This window comes from Phyllobates terribilis, unplaced genomic scaffold, assembly GCF_046119375.1.
Source record: "Phyllobates terribilis strain yellow unplaced genomic scaffold, ASM4611937v1 Scaffold_5363__1_contigs__length_52259, whole genome shotgun sequence".
Classification (NCBI taxonomy): domain Eukaryota; kingdom Metazoa; phylum Chordata; class Amphibia; order Anura; family Dendrobatidae; genus Phyllobates; species Phyllobates terribilis.
Genome location: NW_027368110.1, coordinates 1 through 17751, shown reverse-complemented (window position 1 = coordinate 17751; position 17751 = coordinate 1). Strand labels below are relative to the sequence as shown.

Sequence of the window (17751 nt, the reverse complement as noted above, 5' to 3'; positions counted from 1 at the left end):
AGACGGTTGTACCACATCCTTCCAGATTGTTTTAATCGTACAACGACCTCTTTAACTTTATAGAGAATAACCCTGGAGGCTTAGAGTTGTTAGACTCGGACAATATTATTCCATCTGGAACTCTCATATAGATGTCTGTATCAAGTGACCCATATAAGTATGCGGTTACGACATCCATAAGACGCATATGTAATTTCTCGAATACAGTCATGCCAATGAGGAACCTTAACGTAGTTGCATCAACCACTGGAGAGTATGTTTCGTCATAATCAACTCCGGAAATTTGGGAGAAACCTTGGGCTACAAGCCTTGCCTTATACCTGACGATTTCATTCTTCTCATTTCGCTTTCTTATGAAAACCCATTTGTATCCTACTGGTTTTACACCATTTGGTGTATGGACTACAGGTCCAAAAACTTCTCGCCTTTTCTAGGGATCTTAATTCTGTCTGGGTGACTTCTTTCCATTTGGCCATCCTTTCTTTGACGACATTCGTCAACTGATTTTGGCTCAGCATCCTCATCCCCTGACACAACATCTATAGCTATTGAGTAGGCAAATATGTTATCAATAACGACATCTTTTCTATTCCATTGTATACTTGTGGTAAGTATAATTAATGGAAATTTCAGAATTATCGATACTTTGATCGTTGTCCAAGATGTCATTTTCTTGTGAGACATTTTCATTTTCAATTTCGATGCCTTCATTATCTTTCTTAGTAGCCGTTGTGGGATCTCCTATCATACCCAAAGGTCCTTTGATTTTCTTGGTTTCAAATTCTTTGAATCTAGAGGTCTTCCACGCTTTCAACGCGTAGTGGCTCATTTGTTATGGACGCTTCAGGCTGTCCAATGGGTATTTCAATCCTTGCTGGAGCATTTGCTGCTGGTATATGTGACTTTGTCACTTTCTTTGTATCTATGAATGCATCGGGTAGCTGATTTGCAACATTTTGTAGATGAATAATCTTTTGTACCTCTTGTTCACACATTCTTGTTCTTAGATCAAGGTGAGACAATGCTATTGCATTACACGTGATCTCTTTTGCATTTGGATCAACCATTTTCTTTTCTCCCCCTAAGTTTGGGAAAGTTCTTTCATCGAAATGACAATCAGCTAATCTGCCATGAATAAATCACCCGTTGTAGGTTCAAGATATTTTATAATCGATGGTGATTCAAAACCCAAACTCACATATATTCCCAATCTTCTTTGTGGCCCCATCTTGGTACGTTGGGGTGGAGCAATGGGGACATATACAGCATCCAAATACTTTGAGATGTGAGATGTCTGGTTCCCTTCCCAATACTAATTGTAATGGGGATTGCTCATGATTTGCACTTGGTCTTAATCGAATCAATGCTGCAGCATGTAATATAGCATGTCCCCATGCTGATGAGGGAAGTTTAGACCTCATCAGTAATGTCTAGCAATCAATTGTAATCTCTTTATTAAGGATTTCCGCAAGACCATTTGTGTGTGAACATGTGCTACAGGATGTTCCACATCAATCCCAATTGACATGAAAAAATCATTGAAGATTTGGGAAGTGAATTCTCCGGCATTATCAAGTCGGATTTTCTTGATTGTGTAATCCGGAAAATGTGCTCTCAATCGGATTATTTGAGCAAGGAGTTTAGCAAATGCAGTATTTCGAGTGGACAATAGGCTAACATGAGACCAACGTGTAGATGCATCGATTAACACCATAAAATATCGAAATGGCCCGCAAGGTGGAGCTATTGGTCCACATATGTCTCCCTGGATTCTTTCCAAAAATGCAGGCATCTCACTTGCTATTTTACTTTTGGAGGGTCTTATAATAAGCTTCCAAGTGAGCATGCAGTGCAGTTGAGTTCATTTGGTGATAGAAGCCTGACATTTTTCAGTGGATGTCCAAATGAATTCTTTGTGATTTTATGCATCATTATCATCCTTGGGTGACCCAGGCGGTCATGCCATAATGTAAAAGAAACTTTATCATTTGACTTTTGCCTTATTACTGCGTTGACCTCAAGTGGGTGAATATACGTATAGTATAACCCGGATGTTTGGCTTGACATTATTTCAAGGATCCTTTTGAGGCCAGATTCATGGCTTATGATGCATAAATATTCTTTTCCATTTTCATTTGTGGTTTCATATGAAACCCATTTTGACGCACATCCTTGAAACTCAGTAATTTCTTTGAGATTTACTTGAGTACAATGCATCATTTATCACTAATTTTGTTCCACATGGAAGTAGAACAATTGCTCTTCCGGAGCCTTCGATGAGCTTAGACACACCCGAGATTGTAGTGACATTGCCTTCATAGGCTCTTAGGTGTGTAAAATAATCTTTGTTTCTTAGAATGGTGTGCGTTGTTGCACTATCTAGAAGACATTTCTCCTTCCCATCGAGTTTCATTTTAGGGGGTTCCATGTCCACTATATAAAAAAAATGATACGTAAAATGTTAAAAAAAATCTTCATATATATTACACAAGGATAGTCATATTATACAAGTGATTAAGAAAAATATTTATATTATACATGATTTTTATGAGATAACAAAGAAAAAGGGAATGCATATTATACAGCATTATACATTGTGAGACATGGCATAGACTTCAAGACTAGTTCAATCCTTAAAAGACGTAGTCATTATCATCGTCAAGGTTCAGAGACAAATTGGTACCTCCTTCTTGGTTAAAGAATACAGGGGTATCCATATTTGGCATGTTAATATTTTTAGCATTCTCATTCTCAGTGTAATTTGTCTCAAGTGCCTTATCTTTTCCCTTCTCAGTTTGGTACAACCTCACTAAGTATGGGCTGTACGACATAGTCTTGACCAATGACCAGTCATGCCACATCTATAACAAGTGGATTTTTGGGAGGGTCCTGCTTGAACCGTCTGGACCTTTGTCTTTCCATCCCCCTTTGTGCCTTTGAAGCCGTGGTTGTTGCCATGACCTTTGTTGTATCCTTGGCCACGACCTCTGCCATAGCTGCCACGGGCCCACAACCTCCTCGGCCACGAAAGCCTCCGCGGAAACCTCCACGGCCTCCGCGACCACGACCACGGGCATAATTACGTTGTGCCTTATATTGGTTGGCGTTTCTTTCAGGAAATCCATTGTCCACAGCGTTTGCTTCAGGAATATTTAAATATTTTCTGTGGAGCCAGTAGGTCTCATATTATGATTTCTAATTAAGATTTCACTGTTCTTTTCAGCAACCAATAAAACTTTCAGCAAGTCTGAGTATTTTGTGAATTTCCTCTCCCTATATTGTTGTTGTAACACAACACTGGAGGCATGCATGGTGAAGAATGTCCTCTCCAACATTTGTGACTCAGTTACTTCTTGACCACATAACTTAAGTTGAGATGTGATCCTGAATAGAGTACTATTATAATCTGATATGGACTTATAGTTTTGGAACCTTAAGTTGCTCCATCATATTGTGCTTGTGGGAGGAGAACCTCCTTTGTATGGCCATAACTTTCATTTAGATTTTCCCACAATACTTTGGGATCATCAACAAATAAATACTCAGTTTTAAGGCTTTCATGTATATGGTGGCGGAGGAATACGATAGCCTTTGCTTTCTCTTGTGGCGTTGTGTTGGCCTTTTCATCAATTGTTAGTTCAAGGCCACTTGCCTTAAGGTGGGTAAGGGCATCTACCTTCCACTCGAGATATTTATGACCCGATAAGTGAGAATAATCTAAATTATCTTCTTGTAATACTTGCATTTTATTTTACTGCAAAAGTTATAAATACGTTATAACAAAGAAAAACACGTAAATGTATGTCCTTAATTATTATGCACGTGATCTAGTCACTATTTATTTCCATTGACATGTAAAATAATAGCCACAATAGTTATCCTATAACTAGCCTTTAAAAAACATGCATAATTACCCGGTGAGATACAATAGTTAAGAGTTTGGACGTTTAGGGTAATTTATCAGAAATAATGAATATATAAAGCATATATGAGCTCAAGTAAAGAAGAAGGGAAGAGAGCAGGAAGATAACCATGTCTTCTTCGTTTTTAGTATACCCAGTTATACTTATCCGTTACGATCCTTATCCAGTCTTTTTCACCATTTACACCACTCATCCACATTATTTTCATCCTTATTTTTCCTATCCTCATGCTTTGCCAGACACTCCTCCGGCACCACCTCCGTCTCCGGACTCAGTTTTAAGTCCATATTATAGGTAATTATTGTATGTAAGTGGGAGTGAAGCAAGATGGTCCGAGGACGTTAGTCCAAAGTAGTAAAATTCTTATGTTATTATCCATCTTTACTCTTTAGTCGGCATGTAAGATAAATGGATTATTAAGATCTACACCGTTGTAAGCATGAATGTATAATGTATGAAGTCTTTTGTTTCAAAACTTGTCCTTGTGTTAAGTATATGCCAAATATATAAAAGATGACAATTATGCAAGTAAGGTATCAACTCGATGTAAAAATTACCGGTAACCTTTAATACCTATTATTCACCTTTATCCCCTTATATTTACGGCCATTCATCCATTTCTTTAATCCATCCTTATCTTCTTCTTCCTCACCTCCATTATCAACCTCTTCTTCCATTTTTCTTTTAACCACTTCCATGGATTCCAGACGAGATTCATCGGCGTTTAAGAGCTAGTAACGATCGGTTTTTAACCGAGCTTTTCGTTTGCCTTGTTCTTATCATGATTACCGTTTTAATTATCATCATTTCGATTTGGAAAGCTCCATTTTGAAATCAAGGAAAGTACTTGAAGAGATCTTGAAATGGGAAGCTAAAAGAGGTAAGTAAATCTAGTATCTTGTTTGTATTTTGTTTAGATCTAATAATATGTTTCTATTTTGGGTAAAAATCGTTCTAGATCTAAGAAGAAGAAAATCGAGTTTCTGATTTAGAAGATCCCGAGTTTTGGGCAACTACAGAGCATACTTCTCAAATCGAATTTTGTAATAACTCTTGTATAATTATGATTATGTAATAAAGGAAGTAGAATTTTATACCTTGACGGTTCTTGGTAAGCGGTGTTAGAGACTCTTCGTGCTGATAACGTGTTGTGAAACGAGTAAGACAAAGTGTCTTAATCTAAGACTTTAGATTATTAAGACAAGATGTCTTAATCTTACTTAAAGCACCACTAAAATAACTTTAAATTGTGAAAGAGAAAGGGAGAGATCAAGAACTTTAAATGAGTATTCTTGCTCTTATTTTGGTGTACATTTACACTAGGAAATGCCTCTACTTATAGGCAAAATAGGGGAGACAAAACTTAAGCTAATCCCCATAAGATTAGGAGGTAAATAAGGTGAATAATTCACCATTAGAATATCTACCACAAATTTCATATTCTACTACAATCATACAATTGTTCATCAATCATTTAGATAAAGTTGTGGTGGATATAATTTCTTCGATTGTAGAAATTTTAATTCATAACAGATTTTATATATTTTAGAGTTTGATCTTTCATCCTATTCATTATATGAACCGATTGCCATCTCTACAAAGAAAAGAATGCGCGTCCTTAACTTATACATCAGTGATTCTAGTGGAATGTGACCTAAAGTATATCTTCTACAAATTATTACAAGCAGAAATACCTGGAGCTATACTAGACGTTGTGTTCAATTTCATGGAATTACTCACAGCAGTGACCAAGATCGAATTTATTTCTCTCTTTCTCGTTACCACACAGGAGGAGATACGGGGGTGGGTCGCACAGGCCTTCTCTAATTTAGTCCGTTTAGTATCAGCTTTTCTTTGTTTTGAAAGATTTATATCTACTGCACCATCACTAAGGTAGTGTTTTGTTTAGGGTTCAGTTGCCGAATTGCGATCGCTCCCCTCCCCGTTCCCGCGAGTCAAGTGGCCGGTGACCGGCAACGCCGCCTCGGATTTGTATCTGAGTCCAAAAATCCGCCGCCTCCCGCTGCCGTGAAGCCGCTACACCGTCCAGTCCGCTCGTAGCCGGCATTCCGCCATCAGTTAATTAGTCTGATTTGTTTCTTCGTAAGGTAAAGCCTAAAACAGTATATGGTTAGGTGGAAACAGCACAAGAACTTAGGGTTTTTCTTTTCTAACGTATTTTGAAAATCCGGTTGTAGCGGAGGCGAGTTTAGATTTTATGGTAATGCGGAGAATCAGCAAGTGGTCACGAAGATAGTGGCCGATCGATACTTGAAGCGTGAGGTTCTTGGTGAAGGTACCTATGGTGTTGTCTACAAGGCTATCGATACCAAGGTAAACTCGCCCTAACTCCTGTAATTTGCACGACCTGGAATTATTTTTCGACATGCTGGAATTTTTCTGTTTTGAGTACAATTTGATTGTTTAAGGTGACAGGATGGAAAGAATTTAGAATTGGGCATCGGCTGCTATAGTGATTCATCTGTCACTTCGAAGAAAGACTGACCACTATTCTTTTATCGGTAACACTAATGATTGTATGCTTCTAATAGATTGTGTTGCTTGAGTTTTGTAGACTAATCAAACTGTGGCAATTAAGAAGATTCGCCTTGGGAAGCAGAAGGAAGGTGTAAACTTCACTGCTCTCAGGGAAATAAAATGTTGAAGGAGCTCAAACACCCAAATATAATAGAATTGATTGATGCTTTCCCTCACAAAGGGAATTTACATCTTGTATTTGAGTTCATGGAAAGTGATCTGGAGGCTGTTATCCGTGATAAAAACATTGTTCTCTCTCCAGCTGACATAAAGTCTTACCTTCAAATGACACTGAAAGCACTTGCTTTTTGCCACAGAAGTGGGTTTTACATAGGTACATATTCTCAAAGGAATCAAGATATGACACCTTACTTGAATGAGTTTTAATACTTGCAATGTTTTACTTGTGCCAGGGATATGAAGCCAAACAACTTGCTGCTAGGTGCTGATGGACAGCTTAAATTAGGAGATTTTGGTTTAGCACGTATATTCGGGAGTCCTGACAGGAGATTCACTCATCAGGTACTCTTTCACCCAATTTACATATGAGTTCTTGCCTATCTTTTTCTTTTAGCTAATATTTTGGTTTTCACATTGACAGGTTTTTGCTAGATGGTACAGAGCACCTGAGTTGTTATTTGGCACTAAGCAATATGGTGCCGCGGTTGATGTTTGGGTGCTGCATGTGTATTTGCAGAGCTTCTACTCCGTAGACCTTTTCTACCGGTAAAGAACTATTGCAAATGCTCTATCCTTTTAACTTTGAAAAATAGTATATATGTCAATGCAGTCGCTTGGAGACTGTTGATGTGATTTTTAAAATCTTCTCTGATATTGGCTACAGTCGCCATTATGTATTGGAGTTCTGTTTTAATCTTTACCTCGAATTTAGAGCATGTTATGCATGCAAGTCCAAGAGAGCCTTTCTTTTCATTGTTGTCTTTGTCATGCTGATAATATGATTTTAGCTGCTGTATGTTTTACAGGCTTGAACATTTTGAAGGTGGTAGTTTCAAATATATAATGTTAAAAGCTCTGATATGCTTTTCGAAATAGATGGTGTTTTGTGGATTTGTGTAGTAAAATCCATGTAAGTGTAGAAGTTAAGTTGCCTAGTAAACTTTGTGAAGATATTAGGAAAATCACCAAAAATTTGAATACGCACAATATTATAGTTTAACTAGCTTTTTCATTACATTTCCAGTAGAGTTTGTCTCACCTTATCAATACTTTAACACTGTTGTTTTGCAGTTTTTCTGTTTTTTACCAACTGTCTAAGCTTGGCATGCAGGGTTCAAGCGATATTGATCAGTTAGGGAAAATTTTTGCACAATTTGGGACACCAAAGGCTTCTCAATGGCCTGATATGATCTATCTTCCTGATTATGTGGAGTTCGGATATGCAGAACCAAAGCAATGCGTACTATTTTCCCAATGGCCAGTGATGACGCTTTAGATTTGTTATCAAAGATGTTCAATTATGATCCAAAAACTAGAATTACTGCACAACAGGCGTTAGAACACAGGTAACTTCTATTTTCTCTTCTTATCATTCTGGTTTTCTATTTGACCTGATTTCTTGTTGCACATTTTTAGGTATTTCACCTCAGTACCTCTACCTACATATCCTGCATCCTTACCCAGACCATCACGCAAAGGGGAAACCTTGAATTCTAAGTTTCCGGAATCTAATCCCCAAGATGGTCCGATTGTATTTTCTCCCCCCAAAAAACTAAGGAGAATAATGCCAGATCGAGGTGAAGGAAATGAAGAAAGTTCTTCTCATCATGCTGACAAGTTTGATGGACATGGTAATAATGAAAATAGACTAATGGCTAGTCTGAATTCTAGTAGGAATGACACAATGCCCATGTCGGTGGATTTTTCTGCCTTTGGATCATCCAGGCCTCCTCCTAGACCAACTATTAACAGGTAAAAAAATATCTTCATCATAAACTACTTGAAAGATTGGTGTACTTCATTCTGTTTTCAAAGATCAACCTTCTTGCTGTTCACCTTGGTGCTTGGTTTTCTGCTGGCTGTGCAAGTGGTGGTGTGTTTGAGTATTATTCATCTCCCACTAATCTTTTTCATCCCTGATAGTTCTAATTGTTCTAACCATGTGAGATTCGTTCTATTTTAAATGGATTAGGATCAAGTAAAAACATATCTTAGGGTGCGAAATGCTAATGGACTTTATCTGTGAACATTATAATCTTACACGTGGACCTAGCATACTAATACGTGATTGTAGAGCGATCACTGTGGTTCAAAACTGCTGTATTAGGTTCATGAATTACTATTCTAGGTTCACATATAAGGTAGTAAAGTTCATACTTAAATTCTGTTTGCATTTCATACCGTAAGATATGTTTTTACTGGAAACTTCCCTAGTTTAAATTGTAGATTTAATAATTATATTTGATTATGCAAGCTCCCTCGAATTCTTTATTATTTAAGGAAGGGTAGTTCAGGTAGTTACAGTTTGCTTGCATGGATATCTCTAAAGGTTTTTTAGTTTGGCTTCATGTAAATTGGAAAAAAAATTCTATGAAATGATATATGGCATCATCAATTGATTTCTTTCTCTTGTTTGTTGATTGATCAGATTTGCAGTATACATCTAAGTTCTGTCTTTCATCCTTTGTAAATGTCTCATTCCTATTACATTCTGAACTGTGAATACTTTTTTCTTAATGCAATCTGTAGGTTTCATGTTTTTGATTAAAAATACACTTTTGTTTCTTTTGCAGTGCTGACAGAACGCATTTAAAAAGAAAGCTGGATCTGGAGTTTCAGCTACCCGAAGAAGAATAAGAATTTCTTACAACACTTATTTTCTGATGTTCATTAGTCTATGGAGGGTTTGTCACTGTTGGCAGTATTATATAAGGTGAGTTGCTTATTGTTACACAGCCAAAACGCGTCGTTTCTGACGTCCAATTTCAATTGTTTGGTGTGCATAGTTCCTCATAGTTGCTGACAAAGCTCGGAAGGAATTGATATATGTTCACATTTTGCTTAGTAGATGTCTTGACAAAATCGTCAAGTGAATAATACTGTTATAGCAAAAATGAGTGGTGAAAAAAAGAGAGTTTTTCTCATTTCGTTTATGTAGTTTTGGTTATTTGTAACATCAGAGAACTATTCATTGATAATTGCTAATTACGTTGTGAAATGTGAAGCTGTAATCTTTCGTAATCAAGTGTTTTTTGTTCTGATTACCTCGCCTTTGCCTATTTGTACTCGTTTCTCCTATTTTTTTTTTTATCATGTTCACATTTTCATATATTGCTTATGTTTTCACTCAAATGCATTATAGTAAGCTGCAATTGTTTAGGAAATGTACTCTTTATTTTGTCTAAATGTACTCCATTTTGCATACTCAAGTTGGGAGTGCATGTATTGCACGCTCAAATGGAGCATGCTAGGGGTACAGTCGAAAGGAGAAATTCCAACATAATAAAGAGTACATGCCTTTGCACGTCCAGATGGGACGTGCAAGTGCTGTCCCGGGAGATAAGTGCATGCCCAATTTGGGCGTGCTTGTTTACCAGTGTCGAATCTTGCACCCTTGTTTTGGCGTGCCAAATTTTCATCCCCATAATGCCCTTACATGTCTAACTTCGAAGTGCAAATCTTGCACTTCTCATTTAGGAGTGCAAAAAGGAATGCATATGAAAAAAAGAAGTACATATAGACAGTCCCTTTGTTTATTGGTTTTTTTATAGGCTACACAGCATATATTGTGAATAATGACAGGTTTGTCCTGACAATATTGCTAGTGGCAAGTAGCTCAGTTGAAGCCACGTTTTGACATAAGAATTGAAACTATGACAGCATTTATGGACTGTTTCTACTTTGTATTTCATGACTACTATTAGAGTAGGTTTGCATTAGCTTGATCAAATTCCTATCACCGCCAGCAGTAGCATCATCTAATGGAGTATTTCCCCACCTGCAAAAACTCATAGATGGTTAATTTCTGAACAAAATCGATCAAGGAAAGTCTTTAAGTGTCACAGATAACAGTAGCTCTGCTAGAATTGTACCTGTCCTTAGAGAAGACGCTAGCTCCAGCTTCTAAAAGCATCTCAGCAATGGAGTATAAACCTAGTGAAGCAGCTATGTGAAGAGGCGTTCTAAGATCGTAGCTTTTCGCATTCGGATTAATTCCTAACTTGAATACTCTTCTCAAGAACTCAGAATCCTTGTCTGCAACAGCTTTACACAGGCAATCTCCAGCATCATCCAATGTCAATTTGGCGCCACCGTCCACAAGCAGAGATGCCACCTCATCATGTCCCTTCTTGATGGCCTCAAGCAATGGAGTCCGCCCAAAATTATCTGAATAACCCGAAATGTTGGTTAGATTAACTAAAGGATGATTTGAGGTAATGATCAATTTACCAAGAATATTGACTGGCGCGCCTTGTTGGAGAAGAAAGAGTGCAATCTCCTTGTGTCCTTTAGAAGCAGCCATATGCTAACCAAAATCATACATTAAAAATGATATCTTACAGTGTGAAATGCAAACAGACTTTAACTGTGAATTTTACTATCTTATACGTGAACCTAGAAGTACTTATCTGTGAATCTAAACTGATGTACTAGAATTATTGCAGACGTTTTTTCAAAAACAGTAATCGCTCTAGGTTCACATATTAGTACGTTGGGTTCACACATAAGTATGTTTGCATTTCACAGTGTAAGAAATGCTTTTAATTGATCTTAATCCTATTAAAAATATGTAACATAGAGGTTGACTAAAAATATGTTATACAGATGTACTAGTAATTTACCAATGGTGTTCTTCCATCATAATCTGGTTTTTTCGGATCAACTCCAGCTTTCACTAAATGCTTCAACCTACAAAGATCTCCATCATAAGTTGCACTGTTAAGCCTTGTAGCCGAATCCGATTCGTATTTTCTGATCTGCAATGTGATCTCAGAATCCATGAGCCTATTCCGGATACTCGCAATCTTTACCCTGATCATTAACAGTAAACTATTCATTAGATTCTGTAATATGCTCTAAATAAGCTACTTAGAGCATATTCTGTAATATGCTTTAAATTAACCTCCAAGAAATTGTTGAGCAGAATTCTGCCATCAGTGAAAAATGTGTCCAGCATCTCCATAAAGGGTCGTTTGTCAACCCTCAGAAGTCGACATAGTTCACGAACTTGAACCGTTGATGGCTCAGGCATGTTGCAGAGTACTGAAATGTCTCCCAAAGATGTATAGTTTTGTTGATATGAATTTGATTCTCCAACTTCATCATCATAAAAGTTTTCAGCCAATTCCTGTTGTTTTTACCAGAGTTCAAAGGTATGAACAAATTTTCAGTTGGTTGATATCTAAATATAAGGTATGGGTATAAGACATAAGTTAGATCATATATGTGTTTGCTATAATTAGTATATCAATATCCAATTTATATATGTTATTTGGTATGGGAATAATGTGTTTGCTATATAGAGTGTATTTTTGATATCTCTCAAGAAATGAGTATATCAAGTATATCCCTTATACCCGATATCTTCATACCCATACCTTATATCTAGATATCGATACCAAACGAGCCCTAAGATAATATGTATGTAATTAACTCACCCACTTTACCATGACAAATGAAGTAGATCTGATTGACAATGCTTCCTTGTTCAACAATCACCTCACCAGGAAGAAAATCTTCTTCATGGACTTTTGTGGCCTGTTGATCCAATTGAAGTGCAAAACCATTTTAAAATCAAACTTCTCAATATTACTGAATCATGGTTTCAATACTTACAATTTCTTTGATAAAACCATGTGAACAACCCTTGAAAAGAGCAATCTTTCTAATGTGAGGCTCATACAGCTTTTGTGATACCTATATCAACCAATAAAACAAATGCATGCAAAATTTTCAAGATCCATAAGTATAATTTTACATCAACAAAGTTACATATGAAGCGTACCTTTGCACGAATGGATATAGGAAGATCCTGAAGAACAGCGTCTTTAGCATAGCTACTCTCATACTGCAGCCACAAGTGATGCTTAATCTGATTTCTCAAACTGCTTCCAAGTTTGTGTTTATTAATGTAGTTAATCAAATCAGAAGTTTTGTCCCTAAACCTCTCAGTTCTAGACCCCTTCACTATCAATGCAGCCATGTTACCCAACAAATAAGCCCCCAATATCATGTCAAATGACACGTAAATCATGATGAATATCATTTCTCTGACATTAACCGCGTGTATATCTCCATAACCTGCATTAACAAACACTATGATCAGACAAGAAAAACTCAAATATGTGTACAGATATTTAAGCAGTCTTAATTACCAACGGTGGCCATGGTAACAACGGCGAAGTACAAAGAGGTAATGTAACGTTTCGAAAGATCAATCTCTCTGAAATTTGAGTATGTGTATTCCCCCATCTTCAAGCTACCAATCCATGTATAGCCCTCTTGTGAAGCGGGTAAAGTGGTGGCTAAGTAATAGAAGATACAGGCAGCTGTGTGTGTGCAGTATACCTCCACGACAAACAGCTTCACTATTCTGGTGAAGAGGTAATTGATTCGAATGTCTTTCTCCATTCTCTCAAAAAACTCTGTTATCCTGCAAGCTCGACTTAGCCTGATCCATAGCATGTATCTTACTCCTTCATTTCTTCCGCACGCCTTTTCCAAAGATTTTGAGTATGTCAGTTACAAACTGGGATTTGGAACGTATTGTAAGAGATGGAACAAGCTTTTGAGTATGTTAGAAATCAATATGCATTTACATTTATGTGATGTTTTTTGTATTTACACGAATTTCATTTACATAGAAGTATATAATTAGCGTTTACATATGTGTGATGTACTGATGTTTATTGCATGTATGTACACGGATGTCACTTATGTATAAGTGCATAGTCGCAAAATCCATGACAATTACATGAATATGGGAGTCTGCACTTATGATATTTATGCTATGGTTTATATATGCATGAATTTGCACTTATTATGCGCATACACTTGTTAAGTTTATGCATTTATATAATATACGCACACTTATGTATAAATTCATGTATTCTCACATTCTCATCTTAATAGGGATGGTTCGGGTTTAAGTTGAAAGTTTGTTGCAAAATTTCATTATTTTTATGGTCGGTCAAGAATGATTTGGCTTTGTCTAGTCACGTTACTCCACCTTTTACAACTTTCTGCTATAGGAAGGTTTATTATTAGGTAAATATTGACTCAGTTTCTGAATTAAAATTTTCACTAGACTCTCTTATGAACAAACGGTATATAATCTACATAGACATGACAAAAACTGCAAAAATGCATATACCTTATAAATAGCGTCCCAAGGAAGGCAACCAAGAAGATCAACCACGAATCGTGACTTCAAATACCTAATTTTGATTCGAATAACAGAAGCGGACAATTGTGAGGTATGAAAACATGACTGAACGATGAGAGTTCGAGAGAAAACCTAAGTCCGATACGACGACGTTCATAAACCACTCGGTAAGAGGAGGAATCGCGGTAGGCAAGGAAGAACGAGATAACGATGTCGATAAGGAACGCAATCTGGCCGGCGATGTCAAGGAAGAAGAGGTTTTCCGGCAATCCCCTGAAGAATCCGAACTCCATCGGCGTGAAGAACGACGAGTACACTGCCCATACCAGTATGAACTGCTTCCACGCCGTGTATCTCCTTCATTAGTATAAGAATGCAGCTAATTAATAGGACTGCTCGATCAACCATATCTTTGTAAAACAGAGTTTGAATTCAGTCTTAATTACCAGCTATCGGGATGGATAACGAGCTTGTTCAAGCGTCGATTGGATCTGTTTCTCGCCGAAGAACTCCTAGTCCTACTTCGCGTGGAGCTTCTAAATCGAGTTAACTCGAACAATCCGACTGATTGATCTCTGGTGAGCAACGCCAGGCACCATCGCTTCCACCATGGATCCGCCGGCCGCGCCTCCGTTGTATACTCCTCTTCCTCGTCAGAGGTAGAGGAAGCGGCGCCGCTCGATCTGACGCTCCCCTGCATTTTTGGTGGAAGATTGATCTGTTGTCCAATACATGGGAGTCGATCGGCGTTAGGAAGAATATATAATCATCAGACTTGAGCATTAATCTTGAGAGGGATCCTGTAGCGAATCGCATCTGATAAAATGGGGTTTTGTTGTGTGAAAGACGATGGCCATTCTGTTGTTCGCGTTGTCTGGCACCGGGAAATGCCGCCAATAACGGTTACCAAACGGTTGATTTTCGATATAATTTTAGTTTTACAAATGATAGCGATTAAGATCAATTACAAGCATATATTTTATATTTTTTTATTTTATGGTGTGAAATATAAATAGAAATTATGAGGACGTTTTCGGTGCGGACTAATTTTACTGCTGCGGACTATTACAGTACATCAGGATATTACTGATAGTGCACCAGTGCACTACTAGAAAGTGCACCAGTGCACGACTGTAAAGTGCACTTGATAGTGCACGACTGTAAAGTGCACTTGATAGTGCACTACTGTAGCGTGCACCTGTACACTACTGAGGCACCATCGCTTCCACCTGTACACTACTGGTGCACTTCTCGGTATACTAAGGTGCACTTCCCCAGTAGTGCACTGGTGCACTTCTCAGTGTACTAAGGGTCCACCCGTCGGTGTACTAAGGTGCACCCCTAATAGTGTAGTGCACTATCAGGTGCACTCTATGGTAGTACACTGATGTACTTTGTAGTAGTGCACTGGTGCACTATAGAGTAATATACTGGTGCACTATACTGGTCCGCACTGAAAAATTAGTCCGCACCCGATCAGCCCTCTAAAAATTATTACATATATAAACTTAACGTATTATATATAAATTATTATTGTTTAAAACCGTTATATTAGATTTGAAAATAGCTATAATAATTTTAGTATAATAGTTTAGGGTCAAATATAATTACTTTAAATTAAAGAAAAGATATTAAAGTTTGTAGTTAAAGTCTATTCCCATTTCACACCGTAAGGTGATTTTTTACACGAAACTTTCTCTTATTTATAGTGTAGAGCGTTAATCCGGTGATGACTAATTTTTCCGTGAGGACTGCGAGGACTAAGATACTGCACCGACGTATTACTGGATAGTGCATCAGTACGCTACTAGAAGTGCACCAGTACACTACTTAGAGTGCACTTGGTATTGCACTACTTAGAAGTGAACCCTAGTGTATAGAGTAGTGCAGTGACTAGTGCACTCACAAAGTGTACCAGTATGCACTGAGTAGTGCAGTTGATAGTGTGTTAGAGAGTGCATTAATATGCTGAAAAGTGCATCCAGTTGTAATGAGTAGTGCACTGGAGCATGTCACACGAAACAATAATCCGCACGAGAAACAACTTCCTATAATATATATTAGAAAAAGAATTCGATAATTTTATATATAACTGAATTTTTATATTTTTTAATGTTGTGACCATTCAAACAACAATGAAATAAATTTAAATAAACTTCCATGCATTTAGAAGTAATGAAAAAACGCCAAAGAAAATTTTAAAAAATACAGATACTTCGAACATTACAATTCTGTATGAATTACTATTATTAATACTTTGTATCCTAAGAATTTTATATAAGTTTGTCGAACATTGATACTCATTTATATATATATGGTCCGATTAAGATTACCAAGAGAATGAACCCTTAAATGAGAAATGAGAATGGCTAGAAGCCATTCATCATTTCTCAAATCACCGCTTCATGTTATATCTCATTTCTTCTTCCTCATCCCAACCCTACCAAGTACTACAAACTGCTCTGACCTTCTTCATGTCGCTCCGCTATTGCTCCAGAGCGTCATTCCACCGTTGCTCCATTTTCACTTAGAAGCGTCGCTCTTCCGTCCCTCATCTTTCGCTCCGGAACGCCCCTCATCTTTCGCTCCGAAACGTAGCTTCTGTTTCGCTCTGGAGCATTGCTTCGCCGTCGCTCCGAAATGTCGCCCCGCTTTCGTTCAGCCGACGCTCCGTATTTTTCCACTGTCATCCTCCCATTATTCTGCCGTTCGGAATTGAATCTCGATAATGCAAAAGTCGAACTCCATTAATTGAGTACAATGAATCCGTTTTTGTAGTTTGATTTAAGAAAAGAGGATTCAAATAAATTGATCGGAGCTTGTTATATGGTGTTAACTAGCGACTATTAGACTAGGTTTAGTGGTGTTTAGGTGCTTAACGAGTGGGATGCCCGGAATCCGGTTTGGAGTTCATTTATGGATTAGCGGGGTGCTCGTAAGCGTTTTTAGTGGTTTTATTATGGAGATCCCGCTTGTGCTCATTTTTAGTGCATTCTGGATGGAGCTAGATGAAGTATGCCACGCCTACATCCCAGGAGAAGCCGAGAGGCGAAGCCGAGCTACCTCAACGCTTGCAAGTTCGTCTCAGGTGCAGAAGTCACGACCAAGATGGAGGCTCACGACTGAGATTCAGTCTCAGACAAGACAGTCACGACCGAGACAGAGATGTCACGATCGAAACTATGCCGCAGTTGAGATGTCACGACTGAGAGGCTCTGTCACGATGGTGACCAATGTAGAACGGAGAACTAGACCAAGATCACGATCGTGATCACTGTGTCACGGTCGTGACGCGGACACGGATTGCCCAGAATCAAAGATTTTATTCCGATATTTTATTAGTTATTTCCACATCTTTTGATTTGTTTTCATTTATTTCAATTCCTTTTTATTAGAGACTATATAAGGTTTAGAAATTAGGTTTTAACACTGATTCATTCATTCATTTACGTAGAAATTTAGCAACAGCCAGAGAAAGCTTCCACCTTTGTTCCATCATTCACTCATCTCCCCTGATTCGTTTTCTCATCAATCATTCATTGTTATTCATTGCTTTCTATGGCTATGTCTAGCTAAATTCATCATAGTTTACTCTTAAGGTTGAAGCCATTGTTCTAGGTTTGTTGTGAGAATTCAAACGCTTATGTTCTAAGTTTAATTTCAGAATTGTTTCATGATCTCTTGTGCTTTATATTATCATTGATTGATCTGATTTTATCTAGGTTGCAAACTAGGTTGATTATTATCCTTCATATTGCCAGGCTAGATAATAAGTCTTGTCTTTAGGTAGCGAACATGATTTGCATAGACTATTTGTGAGTGCTTATTGTGTAGAGGATTGTGAACTTGTGTCGAGTATTAGCGATTTGCCAATGGTATTGCACAAGTCTACTTATCTTTGATCTTCATGCTATTGTGCTTTTGAATCTTGGGATTTCCATGGTT

The 17751-nt window shown here is 37.6% G+C and overlaps 2 protein-coding genes across 2 annotated transcripts; one reads left to right on the top strand and one right to left on the bottom strand.

The window, feature by feature from the left end:
• The first annotated feature begins 4619 nt into the window (after positions 1-4619).
• LOC141250127 (uncharacterized) lies at positions 4620-9278 on the top strand. Its single transcript, XM_073669872.1, is given in 17 exon segments — positions 4620-4657; positions 4745-4803; positions 5004-5034; positions 5150-5231; positions 5473-5700; positions 5790-5896; positions 6122-6257; positions 6499-6580; positions 6583-6774; positions 6777-6795; positions 6875-6983; positions 7063-7135; positions 7138-7187; positions 7753-7867; positions 7870-7987; positions 8058-8393; positions 9215-9278. Coding segments are annotated over 17 exon segments (1839 nt in total).
• A 1026-nt stretch (positions 9279-10304) lies between these two features.
• Positions 10305-14506, bottom strand: LOC141250126 (uncharacterized). The gene is given in 13 exon segments (XM_073669871.1): positions 10305-10419; positions 10514-10808; positions 10872-10947; positions 11264-11443; positions 11445-11453; positions 11545-11761; positions 12073-12179; positions 12258-12338; positions 12427-12722; positions 12797-13136; positions 13795-13858; positions 13939-14163; positions 14253-14506. Coding segments are annotated over 13 exon segments (2259 nt in total).
• Between the last annotated feature and the right edge of the window lie 3245 nt (positions 14507-17751).